The 22,030-nt window shown below is 47.9% G+C and overlaps 2 protein-coding genes across 2 annotated transcripts; both read left to right on the top strand.

Annotated features, from left to right (window-relative positions):
• Positions 1–1,973: 1,973 nt before the first annotated feature.
• Positions 1,974–3,080, top strand: LOC306928746 (adiponectin receptor protein 1-like; the record flags this gene model as incomplete). Its single annotated transcript, XM_079509018.1, has 1 exon — positions 1,974–3,080. One exon carries the CDS (start codon positions 1,974–1,976, stop codon positions 3,078–3,080), a length of 1,107 nt encoding a protein of 368 aa, XP_079365144.1.
• A 2,814-nt stretch (positions 3,081–5,894) lies between these two features.
• Positions 5,895–6,941, top strand: LOC306928745 (kelch domain-containing protein 3-like; the record flags this gene model as incomplete). Its single annotated transcript, XM_079509017.1, has 1 exon — positions 5,895–6,941. The coding sequence occupies one exon, from the start codon at positions 5,895–5,897 to the stop codon at positions 6,939–6,941; it is 1,047 nt and encodes a 348-aa protein (XP_079365143.1).
• Between the last annotated feature and the right edge of the window lie 15,089 nt (positions 6,942–22,030).

Below are 22,030 nucleotides of genomic sequence, written 5' to 3'. Positions count from 1 at the left end.
CTTTTAATATTTGCAATTTGTATTGCAATATTGCAAACTTATCTTAAATTAGTATCCAAATTAAAGATCATTCAGCATAATTAGAGAAGCAAATACATAATAAAAAAATGTGAATAGTAATTCATATTTAGGGAAATTGGCTCAATTTACCCTCAGACAAACAAGCCCCCCCCAAACCTTATAACTACCAATATTTACAAGCAACTTTACAGAAAAATATGCCCAAAGTCGCTTATAATAAGCAGACATGGCAACACTGGATCCATGCCTCTATCCTGTCCGGGTTGAAACCAACACACACTACTCCGAGTTCCTCGCAGAAGTACCAGAAATTCTGATTTAGACCATGAACAGGAAACATGAACAGGAACAAATGTTTGTGTGAATGTATTCTAAAGTGTCAACAGTCGATCAACACCTGTTAACACTGATTAGTAATTAATCACATGATTAGCGACAATATTGGGGGAATGTTCTTCTGAGCACTTTGTCTAGAAGCTGCCAGTTCATTCTTGTATTGTTGCCCCCCCTACTGTTGGTCTCGGGTACTGCCCATTGTACTGACAACTTTTTCATGTCAAGGACCCCCAAATTGACACTCATTAGCCCACGGACACCTATTAGAGAAGATAGGCCTATGCCAGGGACCCCTGGCGTAAGAGAATAGTTTTACGGCTCTAGCAGTGATTCTCAACCATTTTAATTTCAAGGACACCCAGATGTGCATGCATTAGTCTACAGACCCCCATTTAATGGCATTTCTATCTCTGGGACCCCAAATTATATTACAATTTACAATTTACAATTGTAAAATCACTGTTAATTTAACTCTGAGAGTGTACAAATGGACCAAATGGACCCGCTAGTTACAGAATACAGATCCATGAGGGTCCATTTGGTTCCATTATCATTTAGCTGGGGACCCCCTGGAACTCTCTCAAGGACCCCTAGGGGTCCCCGGACCCCACTTTGGGAACCACTGTTCTAAACAGCCATAGTGTAGATTCTGTATTAACCCATTTTGTGTGGGAACCCCTTTTGGTGTTAGCATTATGTTATGCTTTAGCTATTGAAAAATAGCAGATCTACAAGCTCATATCGCCCCACCGAGTGCCACGCTACGAGCTTGTAGGTCTGCTATTTTTGAAAAATGACTGACATAGAAACAGCTTTTTCAGAAAACTGTCAGGATTTAGAAGACATTTTTAGACTCTGATCTCAGGTCAAAATGGGTGAACACAAACATTAAATGCCATTGACATTGAATGGAGAATTTACCTCATATGTGTCTAAATCGGCTTATGTATGTATGTATGTATGTATGTATGTATGTATGTATGTATGTATGTATGTATGTATGTATGTATGTATGTATGTATGTATGTCGGTGGGAACCTTCCAATGAGCCCAAATGTGCTGACCTCATCACATTTGGGCAAGTGGCCATGGCCGTTATTAGCCCAATGAGTGTTTGTATGCAAAACTAATGCTTGGAATGGCTTCAGCATCATGAAAACGCCCTAGTTTGACACGTCACATGCTACTTAAAGCAAAAGGAAATCTAGAAAATATGTGCCTTATATAGGATAGGTGGCCATACTGTACAGGCCATTTTCAACACTTTCCCCTCAGACAATTCCAGGCAACTTTTCTGTTATTCAGGATATATTGAAGATATAAAATCAGCTGAGTTTTATTTTTTTTGCAATTAGTTTGAGGTTGATCCTGTATTTTAGTTTGAGGTTGATCCTGTATTTTCCATAGAGTTCCTGTACTTTTTTAAGTTTAAGTACTTTACTTCCTGTTCTGAGGTTATATTTTAATGTACAAATATGGACTTTTTCACGGCTCCATATTCGGGAGCAGTGATGATGTGAGATTATTTGGCAGAAATATGAGCTATATATATATATTTACATATATATATATATATATATATATAACAAATACATAGAATAAGAAACACCTTTCCTATGTCAGGTTCTAATGAACCCAGACAGAACAATGCAGACCGCCCCATCTCCGAGGACGTCTGTGTCCCGCGTGACGTGGAGCTGTGTGTGGATCTGTCGGAGATGGACGCCCACCTACAGCTGGATGTAGAAGAGGGCCGACAGATCTCCGCTGAAGACCCGGCCACGTCAACGCATGCCGAGCAGAACCTGCACGGTGAGATGGAGGAGGACTCTCCTCCCAGAGGAACCTCCCTGGCTCGTCGCTGGCGAGTCCTCCCCTTCCACGTCCTCCCGGACTGGCTGAAGGACAACGACTACCTCCTGCACGGACACCGGCCGCCCATGCCCTCGTTCCGCGCCTGCTTCCGCAGCACCTTCCGCATCCACACGGAGACGGTGAACATCTGGAGCCACCTGCTGGGCCTGATCTTCTTCGCGTGGCTGGGCGCGCTCACCCTGCTGCGCCCCAACAGCTCCTTTGCGGCGCCGCTGCAGGAGAAGCTGGTGCTGGGAGCCTTCTTCCTGGGCGTGTTGCTCTGCCTGGGCTTCTCCTGGGTCTTCCACACGGTCAACTGTCACTCGGAGGGCGTGGCGCGCGCCTTCGCCAAGCTGGACTACTCGGGCATCGCCCTGCTGACCGTGGGCTCCTTCGTGCCCTTGCTGTACTACTGCTTCCACTGCGCCGCGCGGCCCCGCGTCGTCTACATGGCCCTGGTGGGCGTCCTGGGCGCCGCGGCAATCGCCGTGTCGCAGTGCGACCGCTTCTCCACGCCGCGCCACCGGCTGACGCGCGCCGCCGTGTTCGCGGGCCTGGGGCTGAGCGGCGTGGCGCCCACGGTCCACTACGTCCTGAGGGAGGGCCTGGTGGACGTTGTCACGCTGGGCCAGATGGGCTGGTTCTACGCCATGGGCGCAGTCTACATGGGCGGGGCCGCGCTGTACGCCGCCCGCATCCCCGAGCGCTTCCTCCGGGGGAAGTGCGACATCTGGTTCCACTCGCACCAGATCTTCCACCTCCTGGTCGTGGCCGCCGCCTGCGTCCATTTCTATGGCGTTTCCAACCTGCAGGAGTTCCACTACGGGCTGCGGGGAGTGTGCGCCGCCAACAACACCGCCACCCCCTAGTGTCTGCAAGGAGGCGTAGCCCCCCCCCCCCCCCCCCCAATATTAGTCTGTTCCTGTTGGTCTAAGACCGTAGGACGCACAGAACAGGAGATGCATTAAACGCCTCAGCTATAATGAACACGGGGGGCCACTCCGTGCCGGGAGGGTGCCCCCGGGGGCCACTCCGTGCCGGGAGGGTGCCCCCGGGGGGCCACTCCGTGCCGGGAGGGTGCCCCCGGGGGCCTTGGAGGCCCTGGAGGCCTGGCATCTCCAGGCCTAGAAAGACCTAGAAGAAATGTCAATGTGTTTGAAAGGTGAAATTACTTAAAAAATGCTGAGAGCAGTTTAGAATAATTCCCACAGGGCCCCGGACCTGCATTCAACGTCCAGGCGACCTCCAGGCGACGTGATCAGGGGTTGGGGGCCCCCAGAGCGGGCAGACGGTGCCCAGAGGGGCCCCGGACCTGCATTCAACGTCCAGGGGACATTCCCCCCCCCCTCCCTAATGGAATTTCCCCCTCCTGGGCGACAGGCCAACTGGAGCCAGTGGGTACCCAGGAACTGAGGCCCCTCTGTCGGGTTGGCGGACTGGGACCTGCGCCCTGGATGAAAAACACTGTTATTTCTTCAATTCCCACGTTTATTTTGTGCTCTTTTCCAATGTAACCCAACTTTTCCCAGCCCATAATTATATAATGGGCTCCGAGGGGCAAGGGCACGTGGTCCGAGAGAGTCTGACGCAAGGGCACGTTAACCTCCGTGAGGACGTGAGTTCCCACAACGTCTCCGGGCCGACCTGAAGCTTTCCAATGCCTAGAAGGACGTTCAGCCCATGCTTCAATGTGGGAGGATTGCAATTAGGTAGCTGCCCATCTCCGTATAGCGAACTGGGTTGGTGACACTCTGGAAGTACACACTATCATGTACAATAAGTACACACTATCATATACAATAAGTACACACTATCATGTACAATTTCAGTTGGAAATGGAACTAAATAAAAAAGTAAATGTTTCAGGAAGTGAAAGGAAAGGTGTTCCAATATATCCACTGTAGATATTTAGTCACAATGTTGCACAAGTACGTGTGCAACATTGTGATTGAAAAGTATACTTTTTTTTGTTCTTTTATTTATGAATGGTAAATGGTACATTTATATAGCACCTTTATCCAAGGTGCTTTACATTCACCCATTCACACACACATTCACACCTTTACATAGATTGTGAATTACATTCATCCATTCACACACCTTTACATAGATTGTGAATTACATTCATCCATTCACACACCTTTACATAGATTGTGAATTGCATTCATCCATTCACACACCTTTACATAGATTGTGAATTACATTCACCCATTCACACACACATTCACACACCTTTACATAGATTGTGAATTACATTCACCCATTCACACACACATTCACACACCTTTACATAGATTGTGAATTACATTCATCCATTCACACACCGATGCCGCAGGAAAGAAACCATGTAAGGTTCAGAGTCTTGCTCAAGAACACTTGGACACTAACTCTGGGGGAGCCCACAGGGATCGAACTGGGAACCTTGCGGTTGCCATCCGGTCACTCTACCCCTGAGCCACCGCCGGCCCTATTTATTTTATTTATAAAATTATAAAATTATAAATAAATAAAATATTTCATTTGTAAAATAAATTTGTGACCGCAAAATTGAGGACGGAATTGTCACCAAAAAATGGGATTGCGCAACACTCTCCTACCCCCTTTCTCCTCAGTGGCTCCATTTGAATGTTCACATGGGCATTGACAAGGCGGTCCTGTGGAGTGTACCTATGCATAGGCATAGGCAATACATTGTGATCCATCCATCCACCTTCAACCGCTTATCAGCGGGTCACAGGGGCAATAGCTCCAGCCGGAAGCTCCAGACTTCCCTCTCCAGAGCATTAGTGACTTCCTCCTGGGGGATCCTGTGACGTTCCAAGGCCAGTGAGTTGATGTAATCCCTCCGTCTGGTCCTTGGTCTGCCCCGGGGTCTCCTACCAGTGGAGATATAATCCGTCTGGTCCTTGGTCTTCTCCCAGTGGGCCGTGCCTCCAGGACCTCCCTAGGGAGACGCCCGAGAGGCATCCGAACCAGATGCCTTGGGAGACACCCGATAGGCATCCTAACCAGATTCCCGAACAACCTAAGCTGGCTCCTTTTCAGTGGCGTCATTGAGGGGGAAGAACAGCGGTCGAGTGCTGTTCGTGCAGCCTGGAGAGGGACAACAAGCTGGAGTTGGAAATACATCGTTTTCAACGAGGGCGGCGCGAATATCAGACATTTTAGGCATGTGTGCAACATGACAGTGCAGTGACAACTAACGTCTGTAATGTAGGCTAATGTTTATGTTGTAATATTAGTAAAAAAAAACATTTAAAATAAAGGAATTTAAGGTAATTAAAGCTGGGTCCAGCCCGAGTCCAGCTAAGTTGCTAGACCTCTTGCCTTTTGGACCACATGTTCATCTGTTCATTCCCGTCAGACACCGTCAATGTAGCACGGCCTGGGTGTAGAAAGTCCTGGGAGATGATGGTAGGTGGTAGGTCGCTCCATCTCGGAAACCCATCTCCCAGGGTCTACTCTAGACGGGCCCGGACACACACCACCTGTTACTGATACCGACAATAAGCCACTCCCGAGTCCCGACCTACTTATAGAGAGGCTAACTTTGTGTGACATTTGTACAGGTGACCCAATATACTGTATATATATAAATGGCAGCACGCCTGACAACACTCCACTGTGTTACAGAGCGAGAAAACATTCTGTCCGCGGTCGTTCCACCGCGAGGAGAGAGAGAGATGTTCCGCTGGGTGTTGCATCTGACGGGAGAGCTCCAGGTCTACCACGTAGCGGCGGCCGTGCGCCACAAGGTGTTCTCGTTCGGAGGCTTCAGCATGAACCACAGCGAACCCATCCACGTGCGCGTCTTCGACACGGTGTCCCTGCGCTGGGCCCCGTCGCCACCGCTGCCGCCCCCTGTAGTGACGAGCGGAAAAGGAGGAGGAGGAGAACAACGTCCCTCGGACGACGTTCCCTCCATGCGCTATGGGCACACGGTGGTGCCGATCGACGAGGTCATCTACATGTGGGGCGGGAGCTTCCGCACGGGCGGGTACTGCAATGCCACGTACGCGTTCCACGCTGACGACGCCCCCCGCCGATGGTCCCGGCCCGGGATCAGCGGGACCGTCCCGGAGGGGCGGGACGACCACTCCGCCTGCGTTGTGGGGAAGGTCATGTTCATCTACGGAGGCTGGACTCAGCTGACGGGCTACACCAACGACCTGTACCGGCTGGACACCGCCGCCATGGTCTGGTCCTTCGTCAACGCCCGGGGCACGCCGCCGCGCGCCTGCCACTCCGCCACCATCGTCGGGACGGAGATGTTCGTGTTCGGCAGCCGCGGGGACCAGGAGGCCAACAGCATGGGCGTGTTCGACACGCGCAGCGACTCCTGGCTGAGCGGTGCGCTCTCCTCGGCGGCGCGGCCCCTCCCGGGAGGCCGCGGACGCAACTCGGCCATCTTCTCCCACAACGGGGAGCTGTACGTGCACGGGGGGTTCGACGTCCTGTGGAAGTTCAACCGGGAAGACCACTCCTGGACCACCGTGGAGCCCAAGGGGGCGGGCCTGTCCAGCCGGGTGCCCGGCATGTGCTGCTGCGTGGTGGGCGGGCGCGTCATCTTCTCCGGCGGTCTGTACACCAGAGACCTGTACGTCCTCGACCTGAGTCCTAGTCTGAAGACGCTGTGCAAGATGGCGGTCATCCAGCGCGGCCTAGAGCAGCTGGAGCTGCCGCGGGACGTCCGCTGGGAGCTGGCGGCCATGACGACGACGGAGAACTAGAAATGTGGTCGGCCGGCCGGTCGGTCTGTCGGTCGGCCAGTCGGTCGGTCGGCTCCCACACAATGTGTGGGTTTCAGCCGTTAGTCGGCAGCCAAAGAATGTGTGGTTGGAGAGAGTGAGGACCGGAGCAATTATTTTATTTACATGAGTATTTTATCTTTGGAATGAGAAGCCTCAACATAAACTGTCCTGTAACAGTGTGAAGAAATTAGGTTGTTTTTTTATGGGTTTTTTATATTTTTGAGGCCTCCCATGAGGCCTCCCATGAGGCCTCCCATGAGGCCTCCCATGCGTCATATGGCCTCCCATGCGTCATATGGCCTCCCATGCGTTTTGAGGCCTCCCATGCGTTTTGAGGCCTCCCATGCGTCATATGGCAGCCAAGTCTGTTTGTTTAGAGCACTTCAATCGTTTGCCAGCCAAATGTCTACAGACATTAATGTTGTTTGTTTAGGGCTGTGTTTCCCAACCTTTTGTCTGTCAGGGCACACATACTCCTCCAACACCTACCACCTACCTACCTACCACGACCTACCCCTACACACCTCCACCTCCCTAAACCTACCCCTCCAACACCTACCACCTACCCACCTACCACGACCTACCCCTACACACCTCCACCTCCCTAAACCTACCCCTCCAACACCTACCACCTACCCACCTACCTACCTACCACGACCTACCCCTACACACCTCCACCTCCCTAAACCTACCCCTCCAACGCCTACCACCTACCTACCTACCACTACCTACCCCTACACACCTCCACCTCCCTAAACCTACCCCTCCAACACCTACCACCTACCTACCTACCTACCTACCACGACCTACCCCTACACACCTCCACCTCCCTAAACCTACCCCTCCAACACCTACCACCTACCCACCTACCTACCTACCACGACCTACCCCTACACACCTCCACCTCCCTAAACCTACCCCTCCAACACCTACCACCTACCTACCTACCACTACCTACCCCTACACACCTCCACCTCCCTAAACCTACCCCTCCAACGCCTACCACCTACCTACCTACCCCTACACACCTCCACCTCCCTACACCTACCCCTCCAACGCCTAATCACATTGATTGTCTCAACTTGGAACTGTTTACTCCCAGTGAGAACAACTTCATGCTCAACGTCCTCATCCGCAAAAACTTTTATTTTCTTTATGCGGTGAGTCTCCTGATAATATGTCTGCGTCACGCCTGTGACAGCCTTGGCAGATGTCTCAAATATATTAAACTGCCCTCGTAATGACGCAACATAAGTGTGCAATGATTCCAGGAGCTCCACAGCAGTCTTAAGATCCATATCTCTCCTCTGTAGCTCTTTACTTGTCAGCTTGAATCGATGTAGCACAGTGTCCCAAAATATCGTAAGCAGCGCAGTCTCCAGCTTTTCCAGCATGTCAGATGCAATCTCCCGTAAGGCCTGAATTATCCCAGTATAGCCTTCACGAAGAGCTCTTGTTGAGTCTCCCCTGGCAGACCATCTTGTATTGGAAAGGGATTTCAGCGTCAGTGGGATGGCACTGCTGGTGAACACTGTATTCCATCGGTGTGTGGAACTCGCACAAAACGCATATATTGATTGCAGTTTCTTGAAAAACTGGCCTGCTTCCCGACAACTGTTTTCAACGCAGTTTACACCCACTAGATTCAGAGAATGTGCAGCACACGGGATATAATGTATCAGCGAGTTAGCTTGCTTCAGATGGGCTTGACAACCGTTGTATTTGCCCGACATATTTGCTGCATTATCATAACTTTGGCCACGGCAAATCCAGCCCCAACTCACTCACCATCATCTTCACACAGTCAGCCAGACTTGAACCAGTGTGACTGTGAATGGGTTCAAAGCCAATAAATCGCTCCATTACCTCGCCCTCTCCATTCACAAAGCGGAACACAAAGGTCAGTTGGTCCACGTGAGACATGTCAGGTGTAGTCTCGATTATCACAGAGAAATATTTTGCTTGTTGTATTTCTTTGGCAATTTCTTTCTTTGTTTTGTCGCCCATTAAGCCAATGAACTCTTCACAGACAGATATTGTTTGGCAGAGCTTTATTCACCAGCACGCACACATGTAGTCAACAGTAACAGAATACAGGAAGTGACGCTTCTCTTGTTTACATTCAGTCTGCAGAGGTGGAATGAATCAGTAGTGCAACAGTGCCATCTAATGGAGAAACTATTGGAAAACTACTGCATATTACAACACTCCCACTTAGTTTTCAATAGCATTAAGTCCCTTAATATTACAGAGCTGTGCTCTCCTTCACAAATAATGTCAAACAACAAAAAACATTTTTCTTTTACATTGTTTTCACTGGAACTCTTTTAGTTTGTTTACAATGATTTCACTGGAACTCTTTTTCACATTTTTCTTTTTTAGAATTGCATTGATCAGGCAGCGTTCGGCGTACACCTGTCAAGCACAAATAACCACTTTATTTTAAATAAGGAAAAGTCCAATCTCTCCCCTGAAATATTCAAACTTCTGTCTAGGCAGTGGTTTGGTAAAGATATCCGCTTTCATGTCATTTGTTGGACAATATTGCAGTTCTATTTGTCCATTCTGCACACATTCACGGATGTAGTGGTAGCGAATGTCTATGTGTTTGGTCCTGGAGTGGTTCACCGGATTCTTCGCGATTGCGATGGCTCCTTGGTTGTCTTCCAGGATCACTGTGGACATAGCTTCCACTCCGAGATCACTCAGTAATCTTTTCAGCCAGATTCCTTCTTGAGCGGCTTGACTGAGTGCGATGTACTCCGCTTCTGCTGTTGAAAGTGCAACTATTGCTTGTTTCTTGCTGAGCCAGCTCACTGCTCCTCCACTCAGTAGAAAGACGTTGCCTGTTGTTGAGCGGCGGTCATCCTGATCTCCAGCCCAGTCAGCATCTGCGAATCCAATCAAAGCTCCAGAGTCTGATTGCTCATACTTGAGAGCAAGGTTTGCTGTCCCTTTCAAGTATCGAAGTATCCTCTTCACAGCAGTCAGATGTGCAGCATCTGGATTTGCATTGAACTTTGACACAGCACTCACTGCTTGAGCTATGTCTGGTCTTGTGGCCATTGCAGCATACAGCAGACTTCCCACCATTGACTGATAGGTATGCTGGTCCACTGGCTTACTGACACCATCACTCTTCCTCAACTTGACGTTGGCATCAGCAGGAGTTGCCACAGGATTTGCATTATCCATTCCATATTTCTGAAGTATTCCTTCAATGTAATGCTTCTGATGAAGAATGACACGGTTCTTCTCTTTATCTTGGATCACAGAGATGCCCAGGATATAGGACAGCTCTCCCATGTCTTTCATCTTGTAGCGCTCCTTGAGAGCCACTTTGAGCTCGTTCATGCTCTCAGTTGACTCCGTTATCAGAATCAAATCATCGACGTAAACTGCGAGTATCTCAAGCTCTTTTCTTGATCTCACAAACACACAGGGGTCTGATGTGCTCTGCTTGAATCCGATTTCCATCATGAACTCTGTGAAAGCCTTGCTCCAGCAGCGAGGAGACTGCTTCAGTCCATAGATTGATTTTTTCAGTTTGCATACCAGGTGTTCCTGCCCTGGTTTGATGTAGCCCTCTGGCTGCTCCATGTAGATTTCCTCTTCCAGATGTCCATTAAGGAATGCAGTTACAACATCCATCTGGTGTACATGTAGATTGTTTTGAATGGCAAAGGACAATAATGTACGAATAGAGCTGAAACGTACTACTGGTGAAAACGTTTCATCATAGTCAGCACCATACAACTGTGAGTAGCCCTTGGCAACGAGCCTGCACTTGTATCTCTCCACTCTTCCATCACTATGATGCTTGACTCTGAACACCCATCTCGATCCTACTGCCTTTCTTTCTCTTGGTAAATCCACCAAGTCCCACGTCTCATTTTCGAGCAGTGACTCATATTCCAAGTCAGCCGCCTCCTGCCATTCTTTTGCATTTGGACTCACCAATGCTTCTTTCAGTGTGATTGGCTCTGTCACACGACACATATTGGCATGATGAACAGTCACTATATCGGCAAACTCATCATATCCAAATCTCCTTGGAGCATTTCTTATTCTGCCGCTTGTTCTGACAGTGCTGTCAACTGTGACCTCATCATGTTGTGTTTCACTCTCATCTGTTTGTATGATTATCTCGTTCTCTGAACAGGGTACTTTCACTTCCTGCTTCCAGTTGAAGTTTGATTCATCGAAGATGACATCACGACGGATTAGAATCCTCCTCTTCTCTTCATCATACAGGCGATATCCCTTGGCATTGTTTGCATATCCCACGAAACGAAGCTTCACAGCCTTTTTGTCCAGTTTCCTTCTTTCTTCATCTGGGATATGTGCATAAGCAATACAGCCAAACACCTTCATGTGACTCATGTCAGGTTTCTTCCCACACCATCTCTCGTAGGGTGTCTCTTCCTTCAGAACAGCTGTGGGCAGCCTGTTCTGTATGTAAGCTGCGGTGGCTACAGCCTCTGCCCAGAACATCTTTGGCAACTTAGCATGTGACAGCATGCTTCTAGCTGCTTCAACTAATGTCCTATTTTTTCTTTCTGCAACACCATTTTGCTGTGGTGAGTGAGGTACAGTCATTTCATGGTGGATGCCTTGAGACTTCAAATATTCTTGAAACTCCTTTGATGTGTACTCACCACCATTATCTGTCCTCAGCCTTGTGACGCTCAGACCAGACTCATTTGAGAATATTCTCTCAAATTCCTTGAATTTGTTTAGCACCTCATTCTTCTGTTTTATGAAGTATACCTTGCAGCATCTTGTGTAATCATCAATGAAAGTCACAAAATATTTTGCTCCACTTATGGATTCGGTCTGCATGGGACCACAGACATCACTGTGAATCAGCTGCATCTTGCGTTTGGAACGGATTCCTCCAATCGACTTGAATGGCTTCTTAGCCAACTTGCCTTCCACACATCCTTCACAGAAGGGAATCTCATTTTCTGCAGAGAAGTTCACTCCGTTCACCAGATCTTTGAGTTCCTTAAGCTTGGTGGTGTGACCAAGGCGCTGGTGCCACAGGTTGGCTGCTACTGAAGCACTGTGACAGACAGTTTCACTTCCTTTAATATCCAGCTGATATAGTCCATCAGCTCTTTGTGTTCCCATTCCTTGAAGTGTTCCATTTCTTCCACGTATGTTGCAACGAGACTTTCTGAACTGCACTGTATTCCCTTTCTTCGTAGCAGCTCCCACTGAGAATAAATTCCCAGACAGCTTTGGAACATACAGCACGTCATACATTGTGACATTTTTTACATCACTTGATTTAAAAGTCATTTTCATGTTGACATTTCCAATTCCTAGGGCGTCAACCATCCTGCCGTCACCCAGTTTCACAGACTGTGCTTTTGTGAATTGCTGGTATTCTTGAAGAATTTCTTTATCACACGTCATGTGTTTTGATGCTCCAGAATCAATTACCCATTCAGCCTGTTGTGGTCTGTCACTGTTTGCCTCTCTGATCACGAAGGCACTTTCAGAGGAATCTTCTTCATCCTCACACATCATGTGCTTGGCCTTGTGGAATTTCTTTTTTGGTTTATTTTTCCAGGTCGGACAATCACGTTTTAAGTGGCCTTCTTTCCCACATTTGTAACATCTCCACGTGCTTCTGTCTGCTGCTCCCACTGTCTTGGAGCTATCCTGCACATTTCCCCGAAATTGTGATGACATGGCTGATGCACCTCCTGACATAGCACCACTGAAATCATTAGCATTCACTCGCTTTTGCTCTTCGTTTATTAATGCTTGCTGAACAAACTTCAGTGTCAGGTTGTCAATCTTTGTTTCAAGTGCAGTGACAATTGTAGCATAACTTGGTGGCAAACTACCCAACAGTGTTACAATTTGGTCTTCCTCTTCAATTACAGATCCAATTGCTGATAGCTGATCAGTCAGCTCCTTCATTTGTTTTAAATGGTCAGTTAAAGCCTCTCCTTCCTTCATTTCACATCTGAAATATATTTTCTTCAGGAACAGTTTATTTGCCAACGTATCTCTCTCAAAATGGGCTTTCAGCGTGGTCCACGCTTCTTTGGGAGTTTGACAGCTTGTTATCAGGTACAGCTGGGGTGTACTTACATTTAGCACTACCATGGAGAATGCCTTCTCTCTCCGTCTAGTGAATTCAGCCTGTGCTGCTGCGTTAGCATCTGCAGCTAGCGTCTCTGTCTCCATTAGCATGCCCCATAGTCCTTTAGCCTTTAGCAAGTGTTCCATCTGAAACTTCCATGTTGCCCAGTTCTCTGATCCGCTCAGCCTGTCAATAAACAGCTTATCCTCCATTGTGAAATCCCACAATACTGTTTATCTTCACACAAAGTCCGTGTACAACAGCTTTTTAGCGACGATCTGGGCCCATAACCTATTGTTTGGCAGAGCTTTATTCACCAGCACGCACACATGTAGTCAACAGTAACAGAATACAGGAAGTGACGCTTCTCTTGTTTACATTCAGTCTGCAGAGGTGGAATGAATCAGTAGTGCAACAGTGCCATCTAATGGAGAAACTATTGGAAAACTACTGCATATTACAACAAGATATGAGGGTTTACCACGCCCCTTTTGGGCATATTTCTACACATGTTCCCTTAAAAAGGGATCAAATTGGGATAGCAGCTCTAAAATCCCGAGATAATTGCCATTGTGTGGGGATTGGAGCAACTCATCATCTCCACGGAAAGCATGCCCCCTCTCACAAAGAAACTTAATGACAGCAACTATACGCCTCAGGACATCTTTCAGTACTGACCTTCAACTATACGCCTCAGGACATCTTTCAGTACTGACCTTCTGCCTCGATACGCCTCAGGACATCTTCCAGTACTGACCTTCTGCCTCGATACGCCTCAGGACATCTTTCAGTACTGACCTTCTGCCTCGATACGCCTCAGGACATCTTTCAGTACTGACCTTCTGCCTCGATACGCCTCAGGACATCTTCCAGTACTGACCTTCAACTATACGCCTCAGGACATCTTTCAGTACTGACCTTCTGCCTCGATACGCCTCAGGACATCTTTCAGTACTGACCTTCTGCCTCGATACACCTCAGGACATCTTTCAGTACTGACCTTCTGCCTCGATACGCCTCAGGACATCTTTCAGTACTGACCTTCTGCCTCGATACGCCTCAGGACATCTTTCCAGTTGACACTGACAGCACTTTACAGGGAAAGCAATACACTTCTCCTGTGGATGGTGAGTATACAATCCACTCGCGTGGTACAGTCTCGCCATTATGAAGGTGTCTGGTCAGTAGATCATTAGTGAGAGAACGTGTCTTTCTCGCTGACTCATCCCACCTTTGGGATGCTGGATATTTTGCGGCCCGGTTGTGAAAGGCCGAAGCCCCTTTCATAATAAGTTCCTCTCGGAGCTCATCTGTAATCGGTGGCCATAATGCAGGGTCTTCAGAAATGGAAATGGTGGGCGCCTCCTCGCCCTCGGCCTCCTCCTCTGCAGCCTCTGCTTGTTCTGCGGCTGCATGCAGGCCCTCCATGTCGCCGCCTTCAGCGCCTTGGTCTTCCTCTTCGTGGTTGTCACTAATAGCATTATTATTTCCATCATCTAGTTGAGCCGGGTAAGGGTTGTTGCTGCTTGTAGCTGCTGAAGCTTCCAGATGATGATGATCATCCAGGCTGTGGCTGGTGCTGCAAGTGGCGAGTGGGTTTTGCTGCTGCTGCTCCTCCACCACCACATCGTTGTTGTTGTTGTTGTTGTCCTCTGTATTCCCACCGTCTTCTTCACTTTGTTGAGCAGCTTTTTTGAAAAAGGAAGTTATCCGTGGTACATTTTTTAATACTGCAGCTTTTCTTACGTCCTTTTCTGCTTTTTTTGCTCTTTTGGCCACTTGGTACTTGGCTCTTGTTTACCGTCCATTTTATTATCCTGCTACCTGTTTTGCTTTGATTTTAGCACATTCACTACGGAACCAGAATCCCTCCCCTGCACCCGTCACCTGACCTAACCTCACACACAGCCCAGTATGGGCCCACCCACCTTGTAATTGAAGGCAATTGATCAGCCAATATAGGCACTAGGCAGCCTCAGTGTGGCAGCGCATTGCACAACAATGAACAGCCAATATAGGCACTAGGCAGCCTCAGTGTGGCAGCGTATTGAACAGCCAATATAGGCACTAGGCAGCCTCAGTGTGGCAGCGTATTGAACAGCCAATATAGGCACTAGGCAGCCTCAGTGTGGCAGCGTATTGAACAGCCAATATAGGCACTAGGCAGCCTCAGTGTGGCAGCGCATTGCACTAGGCAGCCTCAGTGTGGCAGCGCATTGCACAACAATGAACAGACAATATAGGCACTAGGCAGCCTCAGTGTGGCAGCGCATTGCACAACAATGAACAGACAATATAGGCACTAGGCAGCCTCAGTGTGGCAGCGCATTGCACAACAATGAACAGACAATATAGGCACTAGGCAGCCTCAGTGTGGCAGCGCATTGCACTAGGCAGCCTCAGTGTGGCAGCGCATTGCACAACAATGAACAGACAATATAGGCACTAGGCAGCCTCAGTGTGGCAGCGCATTGCACAACAATGCTTTGCTTTCCAGCACTGACAGCAGCATGCATGATGCACCAACAATAAAACACTCATTTCGACTCCATTTTGTTTACACATTTATTTTATTCAAATTGGATAATAACAAATTGGATGACATTATTGTGGAGGAAAAAAAAGGCCCAAAGTGCCCATATGGTAGATCCGGCCCTATCAGTCCAATGGAGGCGCCTCCCCCATCTCCCTCCTCCAATGGAGGCTCTCCTACATAGTCTTCTATTGGCTTCAGTCCAATGGAGGCTCTCCTACATAGACTTCTATTGGCTTCAGTCCAATGGAGGCTCTCCTACATAGACTTCTATTGGCTTCAGTCCAATGGAGGCTCTCCTACATAGACTTCTATTGGCTTCAGTCCAATGGAGGCTCTCCTACATAGACTTCTATTGGCTTCAGTCCAATGGAGGCTCTCCTACATAGACTTCTATTGGCTTCAGTCCAATGGAGGCTCTCCTACATAGACTTCTATTGGCTTCAGTCCAATGGAGGCTCTCCTACATAGACTTCTATTGGCTTCAGTCCAATGGAGGCTCTCCTACATAGACTTCTATTGGCTTCAGTCCAATGGAGGCTCTCCTACATAGACTTCTATTGGCTTCAGTCCAATGGAGGCTCTCCTACATAGACTTCTATTGGCTTCAGTCCAATGGAGGCTCTCCTACATATACTTCTATTGGCTTCAGTCCAATGGAGGCTCTCCTACATAGACTTCTATTGGCTTCAGTCCAATGGAGGCTCTCCTACATAGACTTCTATTGGCTTCAGTCCAATGGAGGCTCTCCTACATAGACTTCTATTGGCTTCAGTCCAATGGAGGCTCTCCTACATAGACTTCTATTGGCTTCAGTCCAATGGAGGCTCTCCTACATAGACTTCTATTGGCTTCAGTCCAATGGAGGCTCTCCTACATAGACTTCTATTGGCTTCAGTCCAATGGAGGCTCTCCTACATAGACTTCTATTGGCTTCAGTCCAATGGAGGCTCTCCTACATAGACTTCTATTGGCTTCAGTCCAATGGAGGCTCTCCTACATAGACTTCTATTGGCTTCAGTCCAATGGAGGCTCTCCTACATAGACTTCTATTGGCTTCAGTCCAATGGAGGCTCTCCTACATAGACTTCTATTGGCTTCAGTCCAATGGAGGCTCTCCTACATAGACTTCTATTGGCTTCAGTCCAATGGAGGCTCTCCTACATAGACTTCTATTGGCTTCAGTCCAATGGAGGCTCTCCTACATAGACTTCTATTGGCTTCAGTCCAATGGAGGCTCTCCTACATAGACTTCTATTGGCTTCAGTCCAATGGAGGCTCTCCTACATAGACTTCTATTGGCTTCAGTCCAATGGAGACTCTCCTACATAGACTTCTATTGGCTTCAGTCCAATGGAGGCTCTCCTACATAGACTTCTATTGGCTTCAGTCCAATGGAGGCTCTCCTACATAGACTTCTATTGGCTTCAGTCCAATGGAGGCTCTCCTACATAGACTTCTATTGGCTTCAGTCCAATGGAGACTCTCCTACATAGACTTCTATTGGCTTCAGTCCAATGGAGGCTCTCCTACATAGACTTCTATTGGCTTCAGTCCAATGGAGGCTCTCCTACATAGACTTCTATTGGCTTCAGTCCAATGGAGGCTCTCCTACATAGACTTCTATTGGCTTCAGTCCAATGGAGGCTCTCCTACATAGACTTCTATTGGCTTCAGTCCAATGGAGACTCTCCTACATAGACTTCTATTGGCTTCAGTCCAATGGAGGCTCTCCTACATAGACTTCTATTGGCTTCAGTCCAATGGAGACTCTCCTACATAGACTTCTATTGTTTGACCCCATTAGTCCCTTCAAAAGGGGACAACCGGAAGTTTACGGAATGTATTGGAGTCTATGGGCTCGCGTGAGTACATGAACCACGTGACCAGGCTGTTTTCTGCACCCTCAATGTCGTAACTCTGTCTATACTCAATGGCTCTGGGTTCCACTTAGCTCCAAATGAGGGAAGAGTTATACCACCTGGGTCAGAGTAGCACTGATTCCAGAGGTGGTCTCTGATTGGCTACAGACAACAGGTGACAGGGAGGTGGTCTCTGATTGTCTACAGACAACAGGTGACAGGGAGGTGCTCTCTGGTTGGCTACAGACAACAGGGTATAAAAGGGATGGAAGTGCTAGTTTCTTGTTTTCTCTCCAGGAGAATGGAGGAAGAGTGTTTGTCAGAGTTGTGTGATTTAACCATAGAGTATATATATAATAGAGACTGAACTGGCGCGAAGCTCCGCCCCCCCAGCTATTCATGTCAGTGGAAGTTGCTCAGTGGCGTTTTGAAGCACCCGGAAGACTGCCGGAAGTCCCTCCCAGGACCTCAACTTTGAGGTCCTGAGTGACGTAGGGCAACCGAGCGCTCAACGTTAAAGCCCAGCTGCACGGGGTTTCCCGGTCATGAATCCACGGGTTCGCCTGTAGTCCCTCCTTCTACCACTAGGACCCAGAGCTTCAACGTTGGAAAGTCTGCCTGCCCCCTTGGATTTAACACAATAGTTTAGACTAAAACTATTATAACTTTAGAGCGTGGCTTTTCAACAGGGTGTCCTCAAAGTTACAGGATGCCAAATCTTTATTTTATTTTTGTGAAAATCCACAAATAGCAGATCTACAAGCTCATAATGTGTCATGCTGTGATGTGTTGTGCACTTGTAAGATCGGCTATTTTCAGCAAAGTATGTTTGATGCACGGGGGGGGAAAGAGCTGACAAAGTACAGAGTGGTTAAATGTCTGAAAATACACCAAATCCACCAAATGTGTAAACAAACAAAAGCACTACTTGATGCAACACTGATAGCTGTAGTCATTGGAGCATTCTATGAAATGTATGGAAACATAATCTTGCTGTTTCTGCAATGCTGGGAATGCCAGCAACGATGAAACCCTAGACACTGTTGGGTGTTTTTATCTGAATGCCAGCAACGATGAAACCCTAGACACTGTTGGGTGTTTTGATCTGCCCAGAGAGGGGAATGCCAGCAACGATGAAACCCTAGACACTGTTGGGTGTTTTTATCTGCCCAGAGAGTTGATAATGTTGCTTATGTGTTATTAAAACACATTTTGTGCCCAAAACGTCTGTGGACGTCCTGGGTATTACCGCACGTGCATAGCCCAAGACATCTGTGGACGTCTTTATTTGTTTTTATTTTTTATTAAAAAAAATCAGAAAAATCAAAACACTTTTTTTTTTTTTTTTTTAACACGTGGTGCCAAAGTTTGTGTTTTCGCCATTGAGAATGCATTTGGCGTTTAAATTAAATAACTCAGAAACTATAAAACATTTCAAAGTAAAAAGTTCCAGCATGTGTCTCCACAGTCAGCTGAATTATAAAAAATGTGAATGGATTTTCTAGGTGAAAGTGATTTTGGGCAGTATTGCGTGGGCTCTCAATGTGTTAAAGAACACAAGGATAGATTGTAACATGACATTTTGTACAGTCACTTAAAAACCATTGACTTCATTCTTCCAGCATTGTGGCAGTAGTTTAAATATCCCTCTTATCTCTCCACCACATGACCTATGCCATTTATTAAATGTTATTTTGGACCAAATGTTCTTCCGTAATAATTCAAAAACTGAAACTTTAACACTAGCACGTCGGAGCGGTCTTTTTGACCGATTTTGAAATTTTGAAGTGGATTTTCTTTGCCCATGAAGTCCTGAGAAAGTTCCCCTTGCATGACTTTTTCTAAATGTTCGATTCAAATCATCTCTGTTTTTTCCCCATCTGAAACGTTTTGTAAATATGATTTTAGACATGCTTATACCATGCTTATACTATGACTTTTTCGGTCACATTGACCGCCATCCCCCATTCTCCCCCGCAAGCAGTGAAGTTTCACACCTCCCGACAGCTGGAGACGGCATTGTTCAAGCCAATGGTTCATTTGCATTTCAACTGCCACATGTAGGCAAACTTACATTACGAATGTACTCACAGCATAGACTAAATGTTGTTTTAGAGGTTATATTTGTTAATACGTTTATAGCATGGTCTGTTTGACCCGACCGACATTTCCTTTCCTTGGAGCGAGAATGCTTGCCGATGCGCGATTCCAAATAAAAATGACAGTGTTTGAAATCAGTCCAACCCGATAGACGTCCCGAACCTCTAAATGTTTTGTCAGTGAAAAGATAACAGTTCTGTCCGTCCTTCTTTGCCTGTTAACTTTTCTGCACGCGACCAGTGGAACTGATTTCCACGCATCACGGCTCTCTTTTTTTTCTCTCTCCCTCTCTCACGGGGAGGGAGAGAATATGTTCATGGATCCAAGTAACTGCCGGTGAGGTATGCGGAAGTGCATTTTAGATAACGCTGTAGCACTATTTGTGGCGGTGATGCGTCACATGACTTGATCTATCCTATGGTGTATATATAAACCGTGCTGCTATAAAACTTCTGCTACGGACCTCTCTGCTGGCACAAACAATCAAATATATATAAATTACATCGATCATAGGCAGCGGGTCTGTAAGGCTAGGCAAGGCTTAGCCTTCCCAAAAACCTACCCAATGGTAAAACCCAATTTAAATCATAATTTTCTTTTCCACAGTTAAAATTAACATACAACATGTTTCTGTGACATGGAACCCTTCCTCCTATGTCGTGTCTTGCCCCAGACTGATGGAACCCTTCCTCCTATGTCGTGCGTCTTGCCCCAGACTGATGGAACCCTTCCTCCTATGTCGTGCGTCTTGCCCCAGACTGATGGAACCCTTCCTCCTATGTCGTGTCTTGCCCCAGACTGATGGAACCCTTCCTCCTATGTCGTGCGTCTTGCCCCAGACTGATGGAACCCTTCCTCCTATGTCGTGCGTCTTGCCCCAGACTGATGGAACCCTTCCTCCTATGTCGTGTCTTGCCCCAGACTGATGGAACCCTTCCTCCTATGTCGTGCGTCTTGCCCCAGACTGATGGAACCCTTCCTCCTATGTCGTGCGTCTTGCCCCAGACTGATGGAACCCTTCCTCCTATGTCGTGCGTCTTGCCCCAGACTGATGGAACCCTTCCTCCTATGTCGTGCGTCTTGCCCCAGACTGATGGAACCCTTCCTCCTATGTCGTGCGTCTTGCCCCAGACTGATGGCACCCTTCCTCCTATGTCGTGCGTCTTGCCCCAGACTGCTTTCCTCCTATGTCGTGCGTCTTGCCCCAGACTGCTTTCAGAATCAGAATCAGAATCAATCTTTATTGTCACATCACATTACAAGTAAGGTGGGTGAAAAACTTGGTTGTGCTGGCTCATATTGCAGTTTAAGGTAGAGAGAGAAGAACATAAAGTGCATGACATAACAAAGTGAGTGCAAAATAAATAAAAGTAAGTCATGGGTGCATGTACTGTATGTACGACTAGGCTATAACAAAAAGAGTCCCTATTTGAGCATGAATCAGTTCAGTTCAGTGCGTAAAAACTTAGCTCTTGTTCAGCAGTCTGATTGCTGACAAGTAAAAGCTGTTCAAGAGTCTGGTAGTACAGCTCCCGATGCTCCTGAATCGCTTGCCTGGCCGTGGGTGCGGCAGCGGCTTGAACAGGCTGTGGCTGGGGTGGTGAATGTCCCTGATGATACTTTCCGCTTTAGCCACGCAGCGTCTCTCATGTATTCCCTGGAGGGGGGGAAGCTCCACCCCCACGATGCGCTGTGCTGTTTGCACCACTCTCTGCAGTGATCTGCGTTCCGCAGCGGTGCAGTTTCCAAACCACGCGGTGCTGCCACTTGTCAGGACACTCTCTATGGTGCTGCTGTAGAACGCTCTGAGGATGCGTGGGCTCACTCTGAACTTCTTCAGGCGGCGGAGGCAATAAAGTCTCTGTTGGGCTTTTTTCACCACTGTTTTGGTGTGTGTGGCCCACTTCAGGTCCTTGGAGATGTGTATCCCCAAGAATTTAAAGTCAGTGACCTGTTCCACTGCAACGCCGTCGATGAAGATGGGTGCATGCTCTCTCTCCTGTCTCCTAAAATCCACGACCAGCTCTTTGGTCTTACTGACGTTGAGAGCGAGGTTGTTTTCCTGACACCACTGTGTCAGTGTGTCAACCTCAGCTCTGTAGGCCGTCTCGTCATCGTTTTCAATGAGGCCCATCACTGTAGTATCATCTGCGTACTTAATGATGACGTTAGAGCTGTGTGTGGTCGTACAGTCATGTGTGTACAGGGAATAGAGGAGAGGGCTCAGCACACAGCCCTGGGGTGCTCCCGTGTTGAGGGTCAGGGGGTCCGATGTAATGTTTCCCATTCTCACCACCTGACGGCGATCTGATAGAAAGTTCAGTATCCAGCTGCACATGGCCGGGTGCAGTCCTAGATCCCTGAGCTTTGCGTCTAGTCTGGTGGGAATTATGGTGTTAAAAGCAGAGCTATAATCTACGAAGAACATTCGGACACATCTGTTCTTGCCCCCCCTGTCCAGGTGGGTGAGTGC

The sequence above is a fragment of the Electrona antarctica genome (genome assembly GCF_951216825.1).
Source record: "Electrona antarctica genome assembly, chromosome: 8".
Classification (NCBI taxonomy): domain Eukaryota; kingdom Metazoa; phylum Chordata; class Actinopteri; order Myctophiformes; family Myctophidae; genus Electrona; species Electrona antarctica.
Note: the sequence above shows the minus strand (reverse complement) of the source record. Positions and strands in the feature narration are given on the sequence as shown.